This window comes from Schistocerca piceifrons, chromosome 1, assembly GCF_021461385.2.
Source record: "Schistocerca piceifrons isolate TAMUIC-IGC-003096 chromosome 1, iqSchPice1.1, whole genome shotgun sequence".
In the NCBI taxonomy this organism is placed as follows: domain Eukaryota; kingdom Metazoa; phylum Arthropoda; class Insecta; order Orthoptera; family Acrididae; genus Schistocerca; species Schistocerca piceifrons.
The window spans coordinates 1,039,810,311-1,039,835,274 of record NC_060138.1 but is presented as its reverse complement, the minus strand read 5'-3'; the positions used below and the strand labels follow the sequence as shown (position 1 = coordinate 1,039,835,274).

Here is a 24,964-nt window from a genome sequence, read left to right as displayed (position 1 = left end):
AGTACATACTGACGAAACTAAAATGAGCTATAACATGGAAATTAAGCGTTTCCGGACACATGTCCACATAACATCTTTTCTTTATTTGTGTGTGAGGAATGTTTCCTGAAAGTTTGGCCGTACCTTTTTGTAACACCCTGTATACCCTTTCAGGCCTGGTAACAACACCGACGCATCCTGTCCGCCATTCTACCTGTCATTTACATTCCTCGCAATGGTGTATGGGTGTACGAAGTTACACCGACATTCGACTATGTTTTCTGGGTAGTTCATTTTTCTTGTCGGACGGTGTAATTGATTGCGCCTATCGGACATTCGCCAGTATCATCGCTACGTGCAGTAGCCGGTAGCGTAGTAGGACTGTTAATAACACTATCAACTGAAGCACGTTATCTACCGACTCTCACACTACTGAATATTATTTGCGGGCGTTTCAGTTGTTCCTCTGGCGTGCCTGTGATAAAAAGTGGAGGGAATACGTGATGTCGCCATAGCTTTCACGACTCGTGTGCATACGAGGAGCCTAGCGTGATAATGGGCTCGTATTCAATCACACAAACATACCACTACACTCACACATACATTTATATTATAGCACAGAATATAATACATTGGCTAATTATAATAATAAAATAATAGTAAAAATAATTATAAAACCTCTACAACGTGCTGAAGTGGAATCTGTGGTGGCACAGGACTAATTTTCTCATATTGACATTAATAAACCTATACAGGGTGGTCCATTGATAGTGACCGGACCAAATATCTCACTAAATAAGCATCAAACGAAAAAAAACTAAAAAGAACGAAACTCGTCTAGCTTGTAGGGGGAAACCAGATATCACTAAGGTTGACCCGCTAGATGGCGCTGCCATAGGTCACACGGAAATCAACTGCGTTTTTTAAAAATAGGAACCCCTATTTTTATTACATATTCGCGTAGTACGTAAAGAAATATGAATGTTTTAGTTGGACCACCTTTTTCGCTTTGTGATAGATGGCGCTGTAATAGTCACAAACGTATAAGTACGTGGCATCACGTAACATTCCGCCAGTGCGGGCGGTATTTGCTTCGGGATACATTACCCGTCTTAAAATGGACCGTTTACCAATTGCAGAAAAAGTCGATATCGTGCTGATGTATGGTTATTGTGATCAAAATGCCCAACGGGCGTGTGCTATGTATGCTGCTCGGTATCCTGAACGACATCATCCAAGTGTCCGGACCGTTCGCCGGATAGTTACGTTATTTAAGGAAACAGTAAGTGTTCAGCCACGTGTGAAACGTCAACCACGACCTGAAAAACAAGTAGGTGTTTTAGATGCTGTTGCGGCTAATCCGCACATCAGTAGCAGACAAATTGCGCGAGAATCGGGAATCTCAAAAACGTCGGTGTTGAGAATGCTATACCAACATCGATTGCACCTGTACCATATTTCTACGCACCAGGCATTGCATGGCGACGACTTTGAACGTCGTGTACAGTTCTGCCACTGGGCACAAGAGAAATTACGGGACGATGACAGATTTTTTGCACGCGTTCTATTTAGTGACGAAGCGTCATTCACCAACACCGGTAACGTAAACCGGCATAATATGCACTACTGGGAAACGGAAAATCCACGATGGCTGCGATAAGTGGAACATCAGCGACCTTGGCGGGTTAATGTATGGTACAGCATTATGGGGGGAAGGATAATTGGCCCCCGTTTTATTGATGGCAATCTGAATGGTGCAACGTATTCTGATTTCCTACGTAATGTCCTACCGATGTTACTACAAGATGTTTCACTGCATGGCAGAATGGCGATGTACTTCCAACATGATGGATGTCCGGCACATAACTCGCGTGCGGTTGAAGCGGTATTGAATAGCATATTTTATGACAGGTGGATTGGTCGTCGAAGCACCATAACATGGCCCGCACGTTCACCGGATGTGACGTCCGCGGATTTCTCTCAGTGGGGAAAGTTGAAGGATGTTTGCTATCGTGACCCACCGACAACACTTGACAACATGCGTCAGCGCATTGTCAATGCATATGCGAACATTACGGAAGGCGAACTACTCCCTGTTGAGAGGAATGTTTTACACATATTGCCAAATGCATTGAGGTTGACGGACAGCATTTTGAGCATTTATTGCATTAATGTGCTATTTACAGGTAATCACGCTGTAACAGCATGCGTTCTCAGAAATGATAAGTTCACAAAGGTACATGTATCACATTGGAACAACCGAAATAAAATGTTTAAACTTACTTACGTTCTGTACTTTAATTTGAAAAACCTACCTGATACCAACTGTTCGTCTAAAATTGTGAGCCATATGTTTGTGACTATTACAGCGCCATCTATCACGAAGTGAAAAAAGTGGTCCAACTGAAACGTTCATGTTTCTCTACGTACTACACGAATATGTAATAAAAAATGGGGGTTCCTATTTTTAAAAAATGCAGTTGATATCCGTTTGACCTATGGCAGCGCCATCTAGGGACCAACCATAGCGCCATGTGGCTTCCCCCTTCAATCTAGACAAGTTTCGTTCTTTGTAATTTTTTCGTTTGACGCTGATTTCGTGAGATATTTGGCACGGTCACGATCAATGGACCACCCTGTATAATGAACACAGGGTATTTTACGATCAAGAAGAAGGAGGCGGTAGTACAATCGATTTGGGTGAATATTCACTTGAGCCACCATGAATGTGGAAAATCATATAGTTATTGTGTATTTTGTCTTTAATTCAAATATAATGTGGCTCTTTTTTTTTTTTTTCTTGTCAGATTTGTGACTCGTATACCTGAAAACAGCCCTCAAGGGACCACTTTGCAGTTCGATGACGAATATGTGACAGAAATCAGGGACGATGACATGGTAAGTAAGTATCACTGACTGATCGTAGAATTTCAATAATACAGGGTTATTACAAATGATTGAAGCGATTTCACAGCTCTACAATAACTTTATTATTTGAGATATTTTCACAATGCTTTGCACACACATACAAAAACTCAAAAAGTATTTTAGGCATTCACAAACGTTCGATGTGTCCCCCTTTAGTGATTCGGCAGACATCAAGCCGATAATCAAGTTCCTCCCACACTCGGCGCAGCACGTCCCCATCAATGAGTTCGAAAGCATCGTTGATGCGAGCTCTCAGTTCTGGCACGTTTCTTGGTAGAGGAAGTTTAAACACGGAATCTTTCACATAACCCCACAGAAAGAAATCGCATGGGGTTAAGTCGGGAGAGCGTGAAGGCCATGACATGAATTGCTGATCATGATCTCCACCACGACCGATCCATCGGTTTTCCAATCTCCTGTTTTAGAAATGCCGAACATCATGATGGAAGTGCGGTGGAGCACCATCCTGTTGAAAGATGAAAATAGCTCCCTGCTTGCTTTATTCGCCGACTTCCGCGGGCTACGCGTGAAACTTGCCCGCACGCGTTCAACCGTTTCTTCGCTCACTGCAGGCCGACCCGTTGATTTCCACTTACAGAGGCATCCATAAGCTTTAAACTGCGCATACCATCGCCGAATGGAGTTAGCAGTTGGTGGATCTTTGTTGAACTTCGTCCTGAAGTGTCGTTGCACTGTTATGACTGACTGATGTGAGTGCATTTCAAGCACGACATACGCTTTCTCGGCTCCTGTCGCCATTTTGTCTGACTGCGCTCTCGAGCGCTCTGGAGGCAGAAACCTGAAGTGCGGCTTCAGCCGAACAAAACTTTATGAGTTTTTCTACGTATCTGTAGTGTGTCATGACCATATGTCAATGAATGGAGCTACAGTGAATTTATGAAATCGCTTCAATCATTTGTAATAGCCCTGTATAGTGAAATTACTGTTAGCAGTTCTAAAGAGGGATTTCCTATTCCACATCGTAATGTTGTAAATGAAGCATGTCTTGCCCTTGATAGGTACTGTATTACAATTATATGTAGCAGTTATTTTATTTTCTTCATTTTTCTGTTCTGTGTACTGTATTTATTTATGTGTTGCTCTAGTAATAAGGCATCCTGTCTCCATTAAGACAACACAAAGTTGGGTGCCTGTATTATGTAATGTTCTCATTCGAAAGTTTAATACATCATTAATTTATAGTATTTTACCAATCAAATTAAAATAAACTATTGTTAGGTCATCCTAACAAAATGTTGGCCCACACATATCAACGATCACCAACCAGCCTCAAGCCTTACATCATTTTCTAAAATTTTTGAGAAGGTTAAATATTCAAGAACTGTCACCCACCTTTTCAGTAATGGAATATGTGTTCAATCACAGTTTGTATTTCGAATGGTCTGTTGTGTTAAGGCATATAATATATTTTCACCGAGCACATAATACAGTTTTTAAATTGTGAAATATCATCAGTTGGGATGCTTCTGCGAAATTATCGACGGTATTCCATGGTGTTAATTATAATTTTCTATTAGTACAATTACGTTTTTATGGAACACGTGGTTCTGCAGATTCCCACCTTAAAAAACACGATGCAGGAAAATTTTTCACTAGGATGCGCGAGTAATGTACAAAGGTACACCATACCATCTTGATGTTATTGCTTACTGTTATTGCTCTGTGTTAATTATTTATCATTTATTTAAATCAGAAGGCAGAATTAGTCGTTTTGCATACGATACAAGCATTATTGTAAAAGAAACACGTAAACGACAAACAGTAAATGATATATTTTTTAAAGTTATTAACTGGTTATACATAACTTTGAAAAACCACAGCTCATCCACTTTCTCACTGAAAAAAAAGAAGAAAAGAAAAAAACTATCTCAATATTAACGTAGTGCATCAACAAAAAAATTGAGTAGAGGGTTTTGAGTTCATGATGGGCATATCGATGAAAATTTAAGTTGAAAAAACCATATATACCTGCTACAACATAAAGTTTCCCCTACTTTTGACGTAAGAATAGTTGTCAATTTTCTGGATATGAAAATCAGTGCGATATTTTGCATAGATTCATTCTTTCACTGACGTCCTATGGGATAATAATCTGGCATAACTCATCACTCACGAAAAAAGTATTCATTACACAAAAGAAAGTAATTACAATTATTTATGGGGTTTACATATGTACAGTTATGAGCCAAAACATTATGACGGAAGCAGAAATGGCTGCGCAGATTATCGAGGCATTACAAGTCTCAGTTCTATATTGAGACTATAAGAAAAGATCCTTAAAACTACACTCATGCTCACAAATTAAGAATAATGCTGATACATGGTGAAACAACGCTCTGGTGGGCGGTTTGCGGGTTTAAATCACCTCGGGTTATGACCATGCGGTGCATCTGACCTGCGGTCGTCGCACGGTGGTGCTGGCAGCAGTCCACATACGCAGAGGTGTGTTGGGGCATGTCAGAGTACAGTGCAGCGAGTAGGTGTGCAGACGTTTTCAGACGGGCTAATGGTGACTGTGTGTTGAAAATGGCTCAAAGAACACAAATTGATGACGTTATGAGGGATAGAATATTAGGGCGGCTGGAGGCTGGTCAAACACAGCAGTTCGTAGCACGGGCCCTCCGTGTGCCAAAAAGTGTGATCTCAAGATTATGGTAACGATTCCAGCAGACAGGAAACGTGTCCAGCCGCTACAGTACGGGACGTCCACAATGTATGCTGAAGTTAAGCCACTGTTTAAGAAGGGAGATAAAGAAATAGCATCAAATTTCCGTCCAATTTCACTGTTGCCAGCATTCTCAAAAATTTTCGAAAAAGTAATGTACAGTCGTCTTTATAACCATCTTATCTCAAATAACATACTGTCAAAGTCACAGTTTGGATTTCTAAAAGGTTCTGATATTGAGAAGGCTATCTACACTTACAGTGAAAATGTACTTAATTCATTAGACAAAAAATTGCAGGCAACTGGTATATTTTGTGATCTGTCAAAGGCATTTGACTGTGTAAATCACAATATCCTTTTAAGTAAACTAGAATATTATAGTGTAACAGGAAATGCTGCAAAATGGTTCAAATCTTATATCTCTGGCAGGAAACAAAGGGTGTTATTAGGAAAGAGACATGTATCAAGCTATCAGGCATCATCCAACTGGGAACTAATTACATGTGGGGTCCCACAAGGTTCCATTTTGGGGCCCTTACTTTTTCTTGTGTATATCAATGACCTTTCATCAGTAACATTACCAGATGCCAAGTTTGTTTTGTTTGCTGATGATACAAACATTGCAATAAATAGCAAATCAAGTGTAGTCTTAGAAAGATCAGCCAATAAAATATTTGTAGACATTAATCACTGGTTCCTAGCCAATTCTTTGTCACTAAACTTTGAAAAAACACACTACATGCAGTTCAGAACTTGTAAGGGGTGTCCCAAGAGTATATGTCTAACATATGATGACAAGAAGATAGAAGAAGTGGACGGTGTTAAATTCTTGGGATTACAGCTTGATAATAAATTCAACTGGGAGGAGCACACCACAGAACTGCTGAAGCGTCTTAACAAATCTCTGTTTGCAATGCGAATTTTGTCAGACATAGGGGATATAAAAATGAAAAAGCTGGCATACTATGCTTACTTTCATTCCATAATGTCATATGGGATTATTTTCTGGGGTAATTCATCAAGCCAAGCTAAAGTTTTCCGGGCAGAAAAACGTGCAGTAAGAATTATATGTGGTGTGAACTCAAGAACATCCTGCAGAAGCCTGTTTAGGGAACTAGGGATACTAACTACAGCTTCCCAATATATTTATTCCTTAATGAAATTTGTCATTAAAAATATATCACTTTTTCAAACCAACAGCTCAATTCATGGAATCAATACTAGAAATAAGAATAATCTTCACAAGGATTTAAAGTCACTTAGTCTTGTACAAAAAGGTGTGCATTATTCAGGAACACACATTTTCAATAACTTGCCAGCAGCCATAAAAAGCTTAACAACCAATGAAATTCAGTTTAAGAGAAGCCTAAAGGATTTATTGGTGGCCAACTCCTTCTACTCCATTGATGAATTTCTGAGGAAAACCAACTGATTTGTATATAAGTACAACATAACTTCTGCACAATTTCAGTGCAGTAATGTGTTCACTGAAAATTTGTGTGTGTGTGTGTGTGTGTGTGTGTGTGTGTGTGTGTGTGTAAGTATAATCTAACTTCTGCACCATTTCAGTGCAGTAATGTGTTCATTGTAAATAAGTATTACAGTAGTTGTATTACATGTTTCTTACCTTATAAATAAATATAAAACTTTTTTATTTTAAATTCAGTGCAATAGTATTTGTAAAATGACTCTTAGTGTTCATTAAAAAATGACGATCATTCCACTTGGGACCTGTGGAATGGTACATTAGCTTATTTGTTTTAGTTTAAATATTTGTCATGTATTGTTGTTTTTCTGACATGTTCCACATCCTGGAGGACCTCCTCACTACGGATCAATTGGAATGAAAGTAAATCTAATCTAATCTAATCTAATCTAATCCACAAGAAGACCGATATCTCACCATAGCGCAGCCACTGGAACAGTTGTCTCCACACACACAGCCTACAGACGACTGAACAGACATGGTTTATTCGCCTGGAGACCTGCAAGGTGGATTCCACTGACCCCTGGTCACAGGAGAGCCCGTAAAGCCTGGTGTCAAGAACACAGTACATGGTCATTGGAACAGAGGTCCCAGGCTATGTTCACGGATGAGTCCAGGTGTAGTCTGAACAGTGACTCTCGCCGGGTTTTGATCTGGCGTGAACCAGGAACCAGATACCAACCCCTTAATATCCTTGAAAATGACCTGTATGCAGGTCGTGGTTTGATGGTGTGGGGTGGGATTATGATTGGTGCACGTACACCCCTGCATTTCTTTGACAGAGGAACTGTAACAGGTCAGGTGTATCGAGACGTCATTTTGCACCAGTATGTCCGCCTCTTCAGGGGTGCAGTGGGTCCCACCTTCCTCCTGATGGATGATAACGCACGTCCCCACCGAGCTGCCATCGTGGAGGAGTACCTTGAAACAGAAGAAATCAGGCGAATAGAGTGGCCAGCCTGTTCTACAGACATAAACCCCATCGAGCACATCTGGGATGCTCTCTGTCGAAGTACTGCTGCACGTCTTCAAACCCCTAGGACACTTCAGGAGCTCCGACAGGCACTGGTACAAGAATGGGAGGCTATACCCCAGCAGCTGCTCGACCACCTGATCCAGAGTATGCCAACCCGTTGTACGGCCTGTGTACGTGTACATGGTGATCATATGTCATATTGATGTCGGGGTATGTTTTGTAGCACATGTGTTTCGGGACGGTTTTCTCAACTTATCACCAATACCGTGAACGTACAGATCTGTGTCGTGTGTGTTCCCTATGTTCCTATGCTATTAGCGTCAGTTTTGTGTAGTGCCACGTTGTGTGGCACCACATTCTGCAATTATCCTTAATTTATGGGCATGAGTGTATAACTGAATGAGAAATTTAGGAACTTGAAGAACAAAACGGCTTCCGGCAGGTACGTCCTATAGCATTAGACAAGTGACTGACAAGAGAACGGCGCATAACACGGTTTTTGTGGACTTGAATAATGCCGGTTACAGTGCACCGCTTTCTCTGATTTAGAAACAATGAATAACCAGAGCATTCATAAATGTTGTGTACAAGCTGTTAGAAGGCTGTATTCAGATAACGCTTCTTGTGTTAAGTTAGGAAGTTACTATCACAGACATTTAAGGTTAGCGGAGGACTGAGACAAGGATGATACTTGGCGTCTCCGCTGTTTAAAATGTTTTTGAACGGAGCGATGAACAACTAGAAGATGAAGGGCAATAACGTGGGAATTAGGTTGCGGGAGACGCCAGTAAAGGACAGCAAATGAAATGTTAATAATTTTTTGGTCAATCGGCTAAGTTGTTTGTACTCGGTTATTGTTTGCGATAGCCCCTATAATGTTCTTGACGGAGCAGTTTATCGATTGACAACTTAGTTTTCCCTTGTTAACAAGAGTAATATAAATTTTTCGTATTCACCATTCGATAGAGGTTTGATCTATAGGCTTAATTGTGAGTTACGCCTGTAAAATAGTGACCCTGGAAACAAAAAAGAAGCAACAAAGACAAGTATAATGCATAGCGAGGGGTTAACTTCGCATTACGAAGAGATACAAGATCAAATGAAGAAAAAACTGACGCTTACAAGAAGAGCTACATAGACAGATTTAAGGAACGGCAAGAAAGTCACGAATGACAATACAAAGTTTGCAGTTAATAGGCTGGACGCACAAGTGGTGGACGTCATTTTGAAACCTCCTGCACACAGGCCTTATCGTCACTTGAGAGACGTGGTGGTTCAAGGCACGGGAAAGTCGTTAGACCAACGGATGAAACAGATCCTACAGTTCAAAGGTATGGGGGACAGGAAGCCTTCTGAATTCTGGCGACATCTCACGAGCAGGGTGGGAGAAACAGTGATGTCGGATGAGACCCTTCGACATGTGTCGCTGGCTGCCAGTGAAGGCAGCAATAATCTCTTGTGGGAAAGACGACATTAATTCTGTGCCGACAGGGTGCACGCAGCCAGCATCAGGGCAGGCAGGTACCTTGGCAGTAGAACAGGAAGCCGATGACCGCAACACAGCTGAGACTGCAGCTACACGACGGAAATTTAGGAAGTCCGTCGACGAACAGCTTCATGGCTTGAAGTCACAATTGAAAGAGACGCTAAAGCAATTATCAGCGCTATAGTTGAAGAAACTAGACAGTACGAGAAGTGGTAAAGCCGAACAACGGAGGCAAGGTCCTGAAGGCAGAATTTGCTGATTATCACGAAAAGTTCGGCGTGCGGGCCACGAGATGCGTATTGCCTGCTCATTCCCAAACGGTTACAGCGGTCTGCAGTAGGTGCAGCACGCCACACAGCTACACAAGAACACTAGAGCAGTGACACAGAGATGGGCATTACTGCAACGGACAGAGATGTAGGAGTGATTGAAGGCAACAAGGTTGCAGCGCTCAAGATCGGCCCAGTCATACAAGGGGACTCTTCTGTGCACACGCAGGCTTCTCAGCCAGCTTACCCGCTTACGTTGTCACATCGCTTGTATGTTTCAAACAGGAGGACAAATCAGTGCTACGTGATCGAGTCTCAAAAATGGTTCAAATGGCTCTGAGCACTATGGGACTTAACATCTATGGTCATCAGTCCCCTAGAACTTAGAACTACTTAAACCTAACTAACCTAAGGACATCACACAACACCCAGTCATCACGAGGCAGAGAAAATCTCTGACCCCGCCGGGAATCGAACCCGGGAACCCGGGCGTGGGGATCGATTCTCGCTCGGACATTAGTGCACTGCGAGTAAAGCAGAAACAGGAAGTGGCAGTAGGCGCATCGCTCCACTTAACCGCCGGTAACAACTCGCCTGTCAGGGCGTATAGAGAACACGAGGCGACCGTGAACATTGGGTTCAGCAAGAGTGTTAAATGGAGATTCGTGCTGGCTGGTGCGCAAAAAACCGATCCTTGAGGCAGATGTCGTCCACGACCAATAGCTGGGTTTACAGCTGAGCTCAGTGCAAGTAGTGGAGAAGTGAAGCCAAGACGTGCACAATAGGCAGTAGTGCCATAAACGCCGTCGCGTTACTTGTAGAAGTGGTCACATATGAGACGAAGCAGGAGATTCAGAGTAACGGACAGAAGTAGTACATACCACCATGCGTCATATCGAGACTACCGCAAGCCAACCAGTCTCCCGATAGCCCAGAAGACAAGCATCCAATCGGTTTGCTGAGGCAAACGTGGTGTCTGACCACATGTTGCAGGCAGGAATCGTACGAAGGTTCGATAGACTGTGGTCATCACCACTGCATGTCGTTAGGAAGAGAAATGGCACGTGGAGACCCTGCTAGGATTACCGGCGTGATTAACGCACAAAGAATATCTGACCACTATCCTGTGCGAAACTTGCGGGATTTTACAAATGTTTTATCTGGGGCTACGATCTTCACCGTAGTCGACTATAGAAAAGCTTATAACCAGACTTCGGTCACTGAAGAAGACATCCCCAAGATGGCTGAGTTAACACCTTTCGGGCTGTATCAACTCCTCCTTATGACATGTGGGTTGAGGCTCAGACCTGACAGAGATTTGTAAATGAGGTGTTGAGGGCTCTGGATTTCTGCTTTGCATATGTTGATGACGTATTTGTATTCTTGTGGTAAGGACTATTGGACCAAACTGCTAAGGTCATCGGTCCCTAGGCTTACACACTAATTAAACTAACTTAAACTAACTTAAACTAACCTACGCTAAGGACAACACACACACCCATGCCCGAGGGAGGACTCGTACCTCCGACGGGGGGATATTAATATTCTCAAGGACAGCTGAGCTGTATGAAGAACTCCTTAAAGCAGTAATCGGCGGAATAAGGAAATTTGGCTTATTATTAAACGAGGCAAGACAAGAGACGTTTCTCGGGCACAAGGTATCAACCACTGCTATCCACTCTTTCAAGAAAAAGTGGAGACGCTACGGAATTTTCCGCGACCTACAGGTTATAACAGTTACGTTGATTCCTAGGAATCATCAACTTTTATAGACGCCATCTACCTGAGGCATTACTGACGGATGCACTAGCAGCGAGCAACACAACAGGCAAGCAACACTTACTATGGACGCCCATCACGCAGCAAGCATTCGAAAAGATAAGGACAAGTTCGCAAAAAGCAGTTCTGTTGTCTCACTGAGTCCATAACGCACCGCTGCCAATTGTTGTGGACGCAGCCAGTTGGCTATTGATACAGCAATCCAGCAAAGCGTGTAAGAACGTTGGACGCCCTTACGTTTTTGTTTTTTTTTTTTGTTTTTTTTTTCACGAAAGTTATCAGAAGCTCAGCCTAAGAGAATCGGCAGAGTTTCCGCCACGATAAATTATAGCCACTTATGAGCTGATAAAGCCACAGATGAGCAGCTACAACAGCTGTTGAGAAACAACCCCACGTCCCTCAAACTCAACCAAGTGTGATTGCTGGGTGGGAGAGATCTAATTTGGTGCAATAGATCCAGGAACCTACCGAAGCCGTTTGCGACACAGTCGCTAGGAAAATCAGTTTTGGCAGCGTCCACAGCCTCGCACATCCCGGCACGAACACCATTGCCAAGGTGATGACAGGGAAGTTCCTATGGCCAGTATTTGGGCGAAGACGTACGAGGGTATTTCGGAAAGTAAAGATACACCGTACGCCAGAGGAACAGAAGAGTTTTGGCGAACAAGTTGGCAACACTGGTGTTAACCTTGAACCGTTAGCTTTCTCCTCGCGGTCGTTCGGCAGTTGAACGTTGCTTCTGGTTGAAGCAGGTCGTGTTTAAAATGGCTGCGCCGATTCAGAATCCCGCCAAATGCGAAGTACGCTCCGTCATACGTTTTATTCGTGCAAAAGGTCAGCGACCAGCGGATATTCACAAAGAAATTGTTTCTGTTTATGGGAACATTGTGAATCGACAAAATGTAATGAAATGGTGTCGTCATTTCTATGAAGGTAGGATCGATGTTCGTGACGAACAAAGAATAGGTCAGCCATCTGTGATCTCTGATGCCCTTCTTCGGAGAACGGAGGAAGCAATTCGTGCGAATAGACGTCTCACATTGAAAGAATTGCTTCAGATCATACCGGACGTGTCAATGACAACTCTTTATGACGTTGTGACTGTCAAGTTAGGGTACAGGAAATTGTGTGCGTGCTTGGTTCCAAAACTGTTAACGGAAGAACACAATAAGAAAAGGATGGGCTTTGCACTCGACTTCCTCACACGCTATGCTGAAGCAGGTGATGAGTTCCTTGATCACATTGTGACAGGTGACGAGATGTGGGTTTATCATCATACACCTGAATCCAAGCAACAATCAATGCAATGGCGCCATTCGAAATGGCTCTGAGCACTATGGGACTTAACTTCTGAGGTCATCAGTCCCCTAGATCTACTTAAACCTAACTAACCTAAGGGCAACACACACATCCATGCCCGAGGCAAGATTCGAACCTGCGACCGTAGCAGTCACGCGGTTCCAGACTGCAGCGCCTAGAACCGCTCGGCCACTCTGGCCGGCGCGTCATTCGCATTCACCAAAAGCCAAGAAATGCAAAACGTCGATTTCAGCGAAGAAAATCATGGCTTCTGTTTTTTGGGTCAGACAAGGCATTCTTCTGTTGGAATTTATGCCTCCTGGAACGACAATTAATGCTGCTGCATATTGCCAGACTTTGATACGTCTTCGAAGTGCAATTCAAAACAATCGCAGGGGAATGCTGACAAGTGGAGTCCGCTTGCTTCATGACAACGCTCGGCCTGACACAGCAGTCGTAACCAACGCACTACTCAAACAATTGAAATGGGACGTATTGGACCATCCGCTATACAGACCGAACCTTGCGCCCACCGACTTCCATGTCTTCCGTTACCTGAAGTCACATCTTGGTGGAAAATCATTCCACGACGATGAAAGATCAAAGATGAAGTTGAAATGTGGTTCCGACAACAGGACTGTGGGATACAAAAGCTTGCACACCGACTTAATAAATGTTTGGATAACGGGGGTGATTATGTCGAAAAATTACAAATAATCCAGTTAATAAGATGTAACTGACGTTTTCTAAATAAATGTTCTATTTAAGGACTGTGAGCCATTGTATCTTTACTTTTCGAAATGCCCTGTCGAAGATGAGAAATGCGGGTTGGCGTCTGCATCAACGAGTGGGAGACTTTTCAGATACGACAAGTCGATTTTCTCACGTGCACATAGATCTCGTGGGCCCACTTCCGCCATCGGAGGGATATCGTTATTTGTCTGTGGCTATGGAGAGGTGTACACGTAGGGCAGAAGTTATTACGGTAGAAATAACAATAATAACACTCAACACTCAAAAGCCAGTCAAACTATCATAAAAACTATAACAATTAAAAAGTCAAGATTAATGAGGTGTTTCGAAAAGCTGCATAGCTGTATGAAGGTACTTTATTCGTACTTACTGGTTTCGCGTCAGTATAGACGCATCTTCAGGTTTGTCATGGTTATATTTCCATAATGTAGATGGAAAATTATGGAGTCACAGCTTTCGGGAAGTTATCCACGTTAAAAGTCAAATCATAATGGTGAGTTGTCTAATAAAATTGAGTACTCCCAAAAGATGCTTGTCAAAATGTACAAAGAAGACTGCTTAATGAGCCATGCGTCTAGGGACAGTACTATAAGCACATGGGAAATAACATCCAAAAAATAAGACTTTAACATGGAACTGAAACGTCTAGAATGGAAGAAATCTGAAAAAGGTAATGGCATCCACGACTACGTGTATTTCGCGATTCGGTTGTCCCGCACATGTCACAACAGACAGGCGGCGACAGTTTGAGTCAACGTTGTTTCTGGAGCTATCTAGATTATGTGGATTGCAGCACCGCTATACTACAAGCTATCACCCCTCAACGAATGGAATGGTCGAGATACGGCGTAGAACTTAAGTTCCATGATAACTGTCGAACAGCAGCACTACCACTAGTTTTGTCGCGACTACGCACAGCAGCTAAACCGGATATTGGGGCGTCGACCGCCGAGAAGGCATACGGAGAAAAGTTGCGTCTGCCGTCAGAGTTCATTTCAAGAAGTAGACGTCTATGGAACCAGAGTTGCCGTACATGTTACAGCAACTGAAGTTGGAAATAGCCAAGGTATACCCACCCCGGTTTCACGTCATGGATTTAGAAATGTACTTGCACACAGGGGCATGGCGACATGCTCACATGTGATGATGCGAACCGATGCTGCACGGGCGCCGCTGCAATCTCCAAACTCGGGACTTTTTTGTTTGTTAAGAGGCAATGAAGATACGATTCAAACGGGGTACAGCGACCGGCCTCTTATAGTGTCGTGTGAACGGCTTAAGCCTGCATATCTGCCCTCCACGGACGTGCATACGTTACAGCAGGAGAGGAGGACTACTGAACAGGCGACTGCCACCATAGAGGCAGAACAGCCGGCGTCAACCAGGACAGCAAACGAAGACAGAGAGTCCAGGGACGCATACAAGCGCAGAGAGTAGGTCGACAAGTACGACATAAATTCCCGCATATTCCTGGAGCCCCGTTCTAATGCGGGAGAGGGAAGGGATTGGGGGAGGAGGGGGGGGCTCTGTGTGGGAGGAACTAGTTCAGAATAGCAAATGAAATGTTAATTATGTTTTGGCCAAACGGCAGTGTTTGTACTCTTTATTCTTTGTTACATAACTTTCTTGACAGAGCAGTTAATCGGCTGTCAAGTTAGTTTTCGCCTGTTAACAAGAATAACTATTCAACATTCGATAGTGTTTTGATCCGTAGGTTTAATTATGAGTTACGCCTATTAGGTAATGACACACTGTTCTCCCTAAATTTTGCCGAAGGACACATCACTTTTGCCGAGAAGCAGAGGATGTAATAAGCGGACCAGAAACGGATGGAAAATCGCTCTAACGACGATATTGATGGCAAATGGCAAAATGCACTGACGTAAGGGAACATAACAAATGCCCCGGCACCAAGGAACAAGCAACGGCGAAGTTGGTCGGCTGTTTACGTGCTACTGTCGTGAGCAACTATGGAAAGTGATCAAAGGACGGCGAAACCACGTGTAGGCGATAAGGCGTTAGACGTCCATGCCTCTGTCCAGATTGTAAAGGGTGGAAGCTTCTCTACTCCGTAAACCAGGATAGGAAGCGATCTGTGGAAGATTTGACATCAGAGTACAATTCTGGTACGGCGCAAGTGTTTCAGAACACACTATTCAGCGTTCATTGTTGAACATGGTACCTCGCAGCAGACGACCCCTATTCGTCGCCATGTTGAGTCAAGACATCATCCATTACGATTGCAGTGGGCACGCAGTCATCGAGATTGGACCGTAGATCAATGAAAACGTATTGCCTTGGATGAATCACATTTCTTGTTACACCAGGTCAATGATCTGCCCGGATAAGCTATCATCAAGGCAAACGGCTGCTCCAAATATGCAAAGCGCCACGGAGTTCAGAATGCTCCTTCTACTCTGTTCTTGGATGCCAGTTTTGCTTATCTTTACAGGCAATTCTTTCAGCGCAGTTCCAGCTTTGTCACACGTTGACTCCCTCCTTATTTTCATCACTCTGGCGTTACCTGTTATGATCTTAGATTTTTTAAAGTTAATACACATTTTATCAGTGCTGTTTTTGTGGAGGTTTGTGTTTACCTCCTTCCAATCTGCCTGACGCTTTCTCGTAGCATCTCTCCCACACAGACATCGAAAGCTACGCGATATATCTTTCTATCTCCTCAAGGGAATAACTGACTTTCCTAGAACATTATGTGCTGTTCCTCGCCCGATTTTGCACCTGTCCTGTATGAATCCGCTACATGGTGCTTTGACGATTTTCATGCGAGACAACTGACAATGTCTAGAAGTATTTATGGAGGAGTCACAGGCATTTAAAGCGAATGATTTTGTTCAGTGATGGACACCACGTGAAAATTCCAACTCTCATATTCACCAAAGAATAGAGAAATGAAGCGAAGAAACTGACAGCATCCATTAATTAAGCATCTTCCATGTCTCCTTAGTGAAAAATAATTTACATTAGCGTGAAACTTCGTGGCAGATAAAAACTGTGTGCCGGACCGAGACTCGAACTCGGGACCTTTGCCTTTCGCGGGCAAGCACTCTACCAACTGAGCTACCCAAGCACGACTCACGCCCCGTCTTCACAGCTTTACTTCCGCCAGTACCTCGTCTCCTACCTTCCAAACTTCACAGAAGCTCTCCTGCGAACCTACCATAAAACGACAAAGTGCAGTAATTCACATGAAAGGTCAGCGACCTGATCACATAACAACCTGACGCACGAACTGAGCAATATCCCGGAGAAGGACTTTTCTGAGAGTTTCGTATGGTCGTATGAACGTTTTGTACATTGTACTCAAGTGGAGGGGGGCGGGGGCGTAACATAACACAGGAATATTAAAACACCATCTTAACTTTTTTCCATTTTTTATTAATCTAGTCTCGAAACCTTCTGCACTGACATGCTACTACAACCTTGCATTTGTCCCCGAACCATTCCTGCTTGGTCAGTTTGCACTTACTGCTAATTTCATTTTTTAGACATATTTATTCCCTTTTGCCTGCTTCATTCACTGTATTTTTCTTTTTTTTCTTTTTGTAAATTAAATTTAACACTTATTGTGTTATCCAAGGATTTGTCCCTTTAGCTTCTTGATCCTCTTCTGTCTTCACTGTTTCAAATTACCCATTCGTCTTCTACTGTATTCCCTTCCTCTGTTTAAGTCAACCGTTGCCTGATACTCCATCCGAAACTCTCAATAATCTCTGGTTCTTTCAAATTACCGAGATCTAAACTCCTTAATTTTCCACTTTTTTGCAGTTTTTTTTAATTTTTAAATTATGGTCGTATTCCACATCTGCCCCTTGAACTGTTTTACAGCTAAAAATCCGGTTTCAGAATCTCTGCCTTACCATTATATAATCAATCTGAAACCTTCCAGAGTCTCCATGTGTCTTCCACATATACAACTTTCTTACAGGATTCTTAAACCAAATGTTAGCGATGTTTAAATTATGCTCTATGCGAAATTCTACCAGGCGGGTTCCTCTTTCATTCCTCTCCCTTTATAGACACGACGTCGCCCTTTGGCAGACCGCACAGCGATTACCCATAAAAGTGTCTGAAAATATCTTTCCTTGGTCGCGTCCGCAGGGTTATGTGCGTTTTCAGGTGGAATAGAGGAGTGGTAGAGATAATGCGCAAGCATCTCCGATTATGATTCGCTAAACATGGAGGTATAAATCGCAGTATGAATAGCAAGATATGGAGAGCGATTTTGCAGACTTTGGATAAATCTCAGGAAGCCTTCCTTGAGAGGATAAGAAAGAAAGAAGGTCATATGGCCGAAAATGCGTTCCATGGGAAGGCTGACAGAGTAGGTTTCAATGACTGAAAGCACACATGGGGATGTTCTGTCTTTACTATTGTTTTAGTGGTATGGTGGTGGCGAACCATCAGCACCACTTCAGCATTGATGTGTGGGCGGGGATTATTGGTGACCGCCCTGTGGTACCGGCCGTCTTTCCACAACACCTCACACGTGAGGCATATCCGTTCCTGCGGCTGACACTACCTCCCCAACTGGAAGATGTGCCTTTGGTGGTACAAAGGGTAAGGTAGCTACTACTTGATCGGTCTCCACTCAATTCCGCCTTACCGTGCAGAGGCATCTCTATAGAATCTACCTTGACCACACACTGAGGCTAAATTAGTGCTGATGGTTCTCTGTCACCATATCACTAAAACACTAGTACAGTCAGAACATTCCAACTTGTCTAAAGTGGTGTCACGTGTGCTTTCTGTCACTGAAAACTACAGCATCAAAGGTTTTTCATCTTCATCTTCATGTAGGTGTACCTCCCTTGGAACACATTTCCTGCCGTATGACTTTTTCGCTCCTTATCCTCTCAGAGAGTGTTTGCTGCCGTTTTCCCTATTTAGCAAAAATCATCCTGTATACAGCACCAAGCTCCGACCATCTGTACATTTGGGAACGTAGGGAAGAACTCTGGGAACTCCGACGTAATTGGGCTAAAATGCGGTGAGCCCAAGGGAAACTGGGCTTGATTGTGGGTAGGTCCGTCACAACTACGTTCTGTGGCCTTCTACAGGTTACAGCTCGACGCCTTGCTCACTGCACAGACACTGGCACTGGTTGCGTCAATGTGTGATGCAGTGTGACTTGCCCGAGGTGGCACAACTCCTCAGGTTACGTATCGGCACTGGCCGTAAGTGAAACTTGCCGGTACAGTGGCGAAGTGTGATTCTCCATTTTGAGTTTCTATCCCCTATTTAGGATATTTTTTCCTTGCACTTGTACTTCCAGGGGAGGGTACACTAGAGGTAGATATCAGCAAGGATTCATTCATCTCTGTGGTAGGCCACTAGAGAGAATGCGAATATTTAATGACTGTGAATACCAAGGGTCTGCATGAAAACGAATCAGTTATAATATCCCAATATTCTAATCATCTCTCTCATACATCTTGAAGATCCTTTACGTTACAGCCATGAATATCATAGCATGATACCTGTATATTTTCTGAGCGTCTAAGTCTCGCTTGGAAGGTAAATAAAGTCGGAACTCTTTCTGTTTTCTGCATTGTCTTTGTTAACTCAAGCCGGCCGCTGTGGCCGAGCGGTTCTAGGCTCTTCAGTCCGGAACCACGCAGCTGCTACGATCGCAGGTTCGAATCCTGCCTTGGGCATGGGTGTGTGTGATGTCTTTACGTTAGTTAGGTTTAAGTAGTTCTAAGTCTAGGGGACTGATGACCTCAGATGTTAAGTCCCATAGTGCTTAGAGACATTTTTTGTTATCTCATGCCAAGTCGTGATCGAGAAAGAGAAAACATTTTTACCGGCTGCATTTTGTGTCTTGAAAGCACACCCGCTAGTGGTGCTTGCTGCTTACTTTTCTTATGTACTCAGTGTAAGAAAAAGTTATGGTCAAAGTTTCAGGAGACATTCCTCACACATAGAAGAATAAAGTGTGTTATATGAATATGGATCAGGAAACGTGTTATTTCCATGTTAGAGCTCATTTTCTACTTCTCTTCAAAATCACATTAATCATGGGAAACACACAGAAACAGGACATACCAGTATGACATGAAACGTTTTGTTACATGAAATGTACAAATTAATCGCCTGGTTACGTTTGGTTAGGATGTGCAGTATGTTGTAAATCTTAGGTTGTCCGCCAGTATTTGTTGTTCGAACTGAACGGAGATGATGTTGAAATGTGACTCGCTTCATTGTTTGTTTTGACATGTAGCTAACTTCATTGCTCTCTTAGCGTCAATACATAACATCAACTGTTTGATGTTCATCACAGACTTGGTTTCTGGTCAGTGCAATAGAAGTGTACCCAAAAGCGGAGATGGAAGAAGTCTATCAGCTATATGGATTAACGGATGGCAATGGCCGTGGCGCTCAGTTTTTGTATCGGGGGTGGTTTCCAGAACGACAATGCTCCGACAAGAGGACGCTTGAAACAACTAATCGTCGTCTTAGGGGCATGCGACCTTTAAGCCTACTACTCGCAACTGTGGGAGGCCTATGGAGGAACTTCTTCGCGCAATTCATGACAACCCTAGTGTCATTGTAAGACAATTAGCTGCAACATGCAATGTTGACCACACGACAGTCTGTTGAGTGCAACCTGAGAACCTGCTGTATCCGTACCATGTACAGTGCATTCAGACACTGTCAGCAAGAGGCTTTCCTGCTCGGGCACACTTCTGTGAATGGCTCATTAAACAGTATGTCAACCCTCACGTTAGTGCAAATATAGTGTTCACAGATGAGGTTTAGATTCAAAGCATATGATTAAAATGTTGAAATGTTGTAAAAAGTGAGCTCTTACATCAACCATGCCCATATAATACATTCTATTCCTCTACATGTGAGGAATGATTCCTGAAAGTTTGGCCATACCTATTTGTTATACCCTGTCTAATCAATATAGTGCATACGAAGACGACAGTAGAAGTACATTATTACGTTTCTGTTGGGCAGATATCATAGATACTTCTCGTGCCCCTGAACCTGCGCTACAGACCATATTGTACGCCTTGTGGAGGGAAACTAAACTCTCTCGACAATGCCTTTCTGAGAAATAATGATTTTGACTGAACCTGTACAGTATCCATTGCAGCTTAGGGTTCCTCAGAAGCCCCAAGTTTTGACTTACAGGTCATTGAGGGGTGAAATGAGTAGGCAGCCATCCAGCATGAGAGTACAATGTCTGACCAGTTTCCGGCTGGAGGCTGTAATCGCATTATTAGAGTAAAAGCTATGGAGACAGTTTTTATTTAAATCAGTAAAAAGTTTATACGAGGGTTACTCCAAAAGAAATGCACACTATTTTTTGTAAAAATACAGTTTTCATTCTGCATGTGTGAAAGTTTTACAGTGTGTAGATACATCCTTCCCGCTTGTTTTCAAACTTAGTTCAACCTGTTCCCGTGAGTGGCGCCGTCACAGCATGTCTTCAAGATGGCTGCTACACTTGACATTCGTCAGAAGCAACGTACTGTCATAGGATTCCTGTGCTGTGAAAACGAGACAGTGGGAAACATCCACAAGAGGTTGAAAAAGGTGTATGGAGATGCTGCTGTCGATCGCAGTACACTTAGTCGGTGGGCAAGCAGGTTACGTGATGAAAGCGGGCATGGCAATATTGAAGATTGTCCTCGCAGCGGCAGGCCTCGTACTGCACACACTCCAGACAATGTGCAGAGAGTTAACGAATTGGTGGCTGCTGACAGAAGCCTCACAGTGAACAAATTGTCACGCTACGTTGGGATAAGGAAAGGAAGTGATTACAGAATACTGAAAGTGTTGGCGTTAAAAAAAGTTTGTGCCAGGTGGGTTCCCAGGATGTTGACACTGGCTCACAAAGAAACAAGAAAAATGGTATGCAGCGAACTTTTGGAACAGTACGAGAATGGTGGGGATGAATTTCTTGGAAGAACTGTGACGGGTGATGAAACATGGCTCCATCATTTTTCACCAGAGACGAAGAGACAATCAATGGAGTGGTATCATGGAAATTCACCTAAGAAAAAAAATTCAAAACCACACCTTCTGCTGGAAAAGTTATGGCTATGGTGTTTTTCGATTCCGTAGGACTCTTACTTGTGGACATCATGCCAAATGTAACCACCACAAATTCTGATTCATATGTGATGACACTGAAGAAACTTCAAGCTCGACTGAGTTGTGTTCAACCACATTGGCAAAAGCAGGATGTTTTGCTGCTGCACCACAATGCACGGCCACATGTCAGTCAAAAAACCATGGAAGCGATCACAAAACTCGGATGGACAACACCCAACATCCACCTTACAGTCCTGAGCTGGCTCCATGTGACTATCATCTCTCTGGGAAACTGAAAGACTCTCTTCGTGGAACAAGGTTTGAAGATGATGACTCCCTTGTGCACGCTGTCAAACAGTGGCTCCAACAGGTTGGTCCAGAATTTTACCGTACGGGTATACAGGCGCTGGTTCCAAGATGGCGTAGGGCAGTTGAGAGGGATGGAAATTATGTGGAGAAATGAAAATATTGTTCCTAAAGGATTTACACTACTGGCCATTAAAATTGCTACACCACGAAGATGACGTGCTATGGACCCGAAATTAAACCGACAGGAAGAAGATGCTGTGATATGCAAATGATTAGCTTTTCAGAGCATTCACACAAGGTTGGCACCAGAGGCGACACCTACAACTTGCTGACATGAGGAAAGTTTCCTACCGATTTCTCATACACAAACAGCGGTTAACCGGCGTTGCCTGGTGAAACATTGTTGTGATGTCTCGTGTAAGGAGGAGAAATGCGTACCATCACATTCCCGACTTTCATAAAGGTCAGATTGCAGCCTATCGCGATTGCGGTTTATCGTATCGCGACACTGCTGCTTGTATTGGTCGAGATCCAATAACTGTTAGCAGAATATGGAATCAGTGGGTTCAGGAGGGCAATATGGAACACCGTGCTGGATCCCAATGGCCTCGTATCATTAGCAGTTGAGATGACAGGCATCTTATCCGCATGGCTGTAACGGATCGTGCAGCCTCGTCTCGATCCCTAAGTCAACAGATGGGGACGTTTGCAAGACAACAACCATCTGCACGAACACTTCGACAACGTTTGCAGCAGCATGTGCTATGAGCTCGGAGACCATGGCTGCGGTTACCCTTGACGCTGCATTACAGACAGGAGCACATGCGATGGTGTACTCAACAACGAACTTGGGTGCACAAATGGCAATACGTCATTTTTTCGGATGAATCCAGGTTCTGTTTACAGCATCATGATGGTCACATCCGTGTTTGGCGACATCTCGGTGAACGCACATTGGAAGGGTGTGTTCGTCAACACCATACTGGCGTATCACCCAGCGCAATGGTATGGGGTGTCATTGGTTATACGTCTCAGTCACCTCTTGTTCGCATTGACGGCACTTTGAACAGTGGACGTTATGTTTAAGATGTGTTACGACCCGTGGCTCTACCCTTCATTCGATCCCTGCGAAACCCTACATTTCAGTAGGATAATGCACGACTGCATGTTTCAGGTCCTGTACGGGCCTTTCTGGATACAGAAAATGTTCGACTGCCAGCACATTCTCCAGATCTCGCACCAATTGAAAGCGTCTGGTCAATGGTGGCCGAGCGACTGGCTCGTCATAATACGCCAGTCACTGCTCTTGATGAACTATGGAATCGTGTTGAAGCTGCACGGGCAGCTGTACCTGTACACGCCATCCAAGCTCTGTTTAATTCAATGCCCAGGCGTATCAAGGCCGTTATTACGGCCAGAGGTCATTGTTCTGGGTACAGATTTCTCAGAATCTATGCACCCAAATTGCGTGAAAATGTGATCACATGTCAGTTCTAGTATAATATATTTGTCCAATGAATACCCGTTGATCATCTGCATTTCTTCTTGGTGTAGTAATTGTAATAGCCAGTAGTGTATCCATACACTGTAAGACTTTCTTACACGTAGAATAAAAGATGGATTTAAAAAAAAAATTGTGTGCATTTCTTTTGGAGTGACCCTCGTAATTACCAGCATGACATATATTAGAAGACTCCCACCTAGTAACGATTTTGATGTCTGTTCTGTATAACTGATGATCTTCTGTGCTTTTCAGGGTAAATATGGCGTGTTTTCCATTTTCCTGTCGGACAACATAACATTCGAAGTGTCGCCTACTGTGGGCGAGCAGAGGGCCAGCTTCCACCTCAGAGTGAGAAACAGCGAGCTGTTGGACTACGAGCAGCGGCACCAACTCAGTTTCCACGTCAGTTGCAAGTATTGTCACATATGTAATCCTAGAAACAGCACTCTCTTTCACAGTAATTCAACAAGTATTGTAAGCAGCGCTATGCGTTTAACACAAAAAGTACTGGTTTTGTTTTTAAAAAGCAGAAAACTTGTTTTGAGTAGTTGCAAAGCACTGTTGATGGACGTCATATAAGATCCTTCACTGATCGGTGCACATGGAACCAAGTGGAAAGGTTCTGAGCTGTGAACTGAACTACGCCACCCAACAGACTACTCATTCAACTGAAGAGCCAGCCACTGGTGAAAAAGTGGCTTGTTTGCCATTCTTTTAGAATTATTGATCAGTCACTTTTTGTTATTTTTGGATCACGCTGTATTTTACCGTGATTATATCTGTCTTGTCCTAGCTGAAAGGAAGGCGGTCAGATCCTACATATTGAAATGGGACAGGGGACCTGATATTGCAGTAGGAGTAATGGTTATCAATGCCCACCGATTTGCTCTTTTAACCGCGTAATTTTGGGCAAAATTTCAAATATCATGCTAAGCTGCAAGTTGTTCAGGGTGCGAAAGAAACATTAGCGAAATAACAGACCTACAGCCATAACTATGACAGTCAAAAACAATTACAGCGAAGGACGCCAATTCCTTCATGTTGTTGTTGTTGTGGTCTTCAGTCCTGAGACTGGTTTGATGTAGCTCTCCATGCTACTCTATCCTGTGCAAGCTTCTTCATCTCCCAGTACCTACAGCAACCTACATCCTTCTGAATCTGCTTAGTGTATTCATCTCTAGGTCTCCCGCTACGATTTTTACCCTCCATGCTGCCCTCCAATGCTAAATTTGTGATCCCTTGATGCCTCAAAACATGCCCTACCAACCGATCCCTTCTTCTAGTCAAGTTGTGCCACAAACTTCTCATCTCCCCAATCCTATTCAATAGCTCCTCATTAGTTACGTGATCTACCCACCTTATCTTCAGCATTCTTCTGTAGCACCACATTTCGAAAGCTTCTATTCTCTTCTTGTCCAAACTAGTTATCGTCCATGTTTCACT

General features: G+C 43.4%; 1 protein-coding gene across 1 annotated transcript in view; it reads left to right on the top strand.

Annotated features, from left to right (window-relative positions):
* LOC124777398 (cadherin-86C-like) overlaps nt 1-24,964 on the top strand; it is a 286,282-nt gene that overhangs the window by 98,982 nt on the left and 162,336 nt on the right. Inside the window, exons 9-10 of the mRNA XM_047252795.1 lie at nt 2,787-2,877; nt 23,774-23,923. Of these exons, the coding sequence (XP_047108751.1) occupies nt 2,787-2,877; nt 23,774-23,923 (241 nt within the window). The remainder of the gene's footprint in view (nt 1-2,786; nt 2,878-23,773; nt 23,924-24,964) is intronic.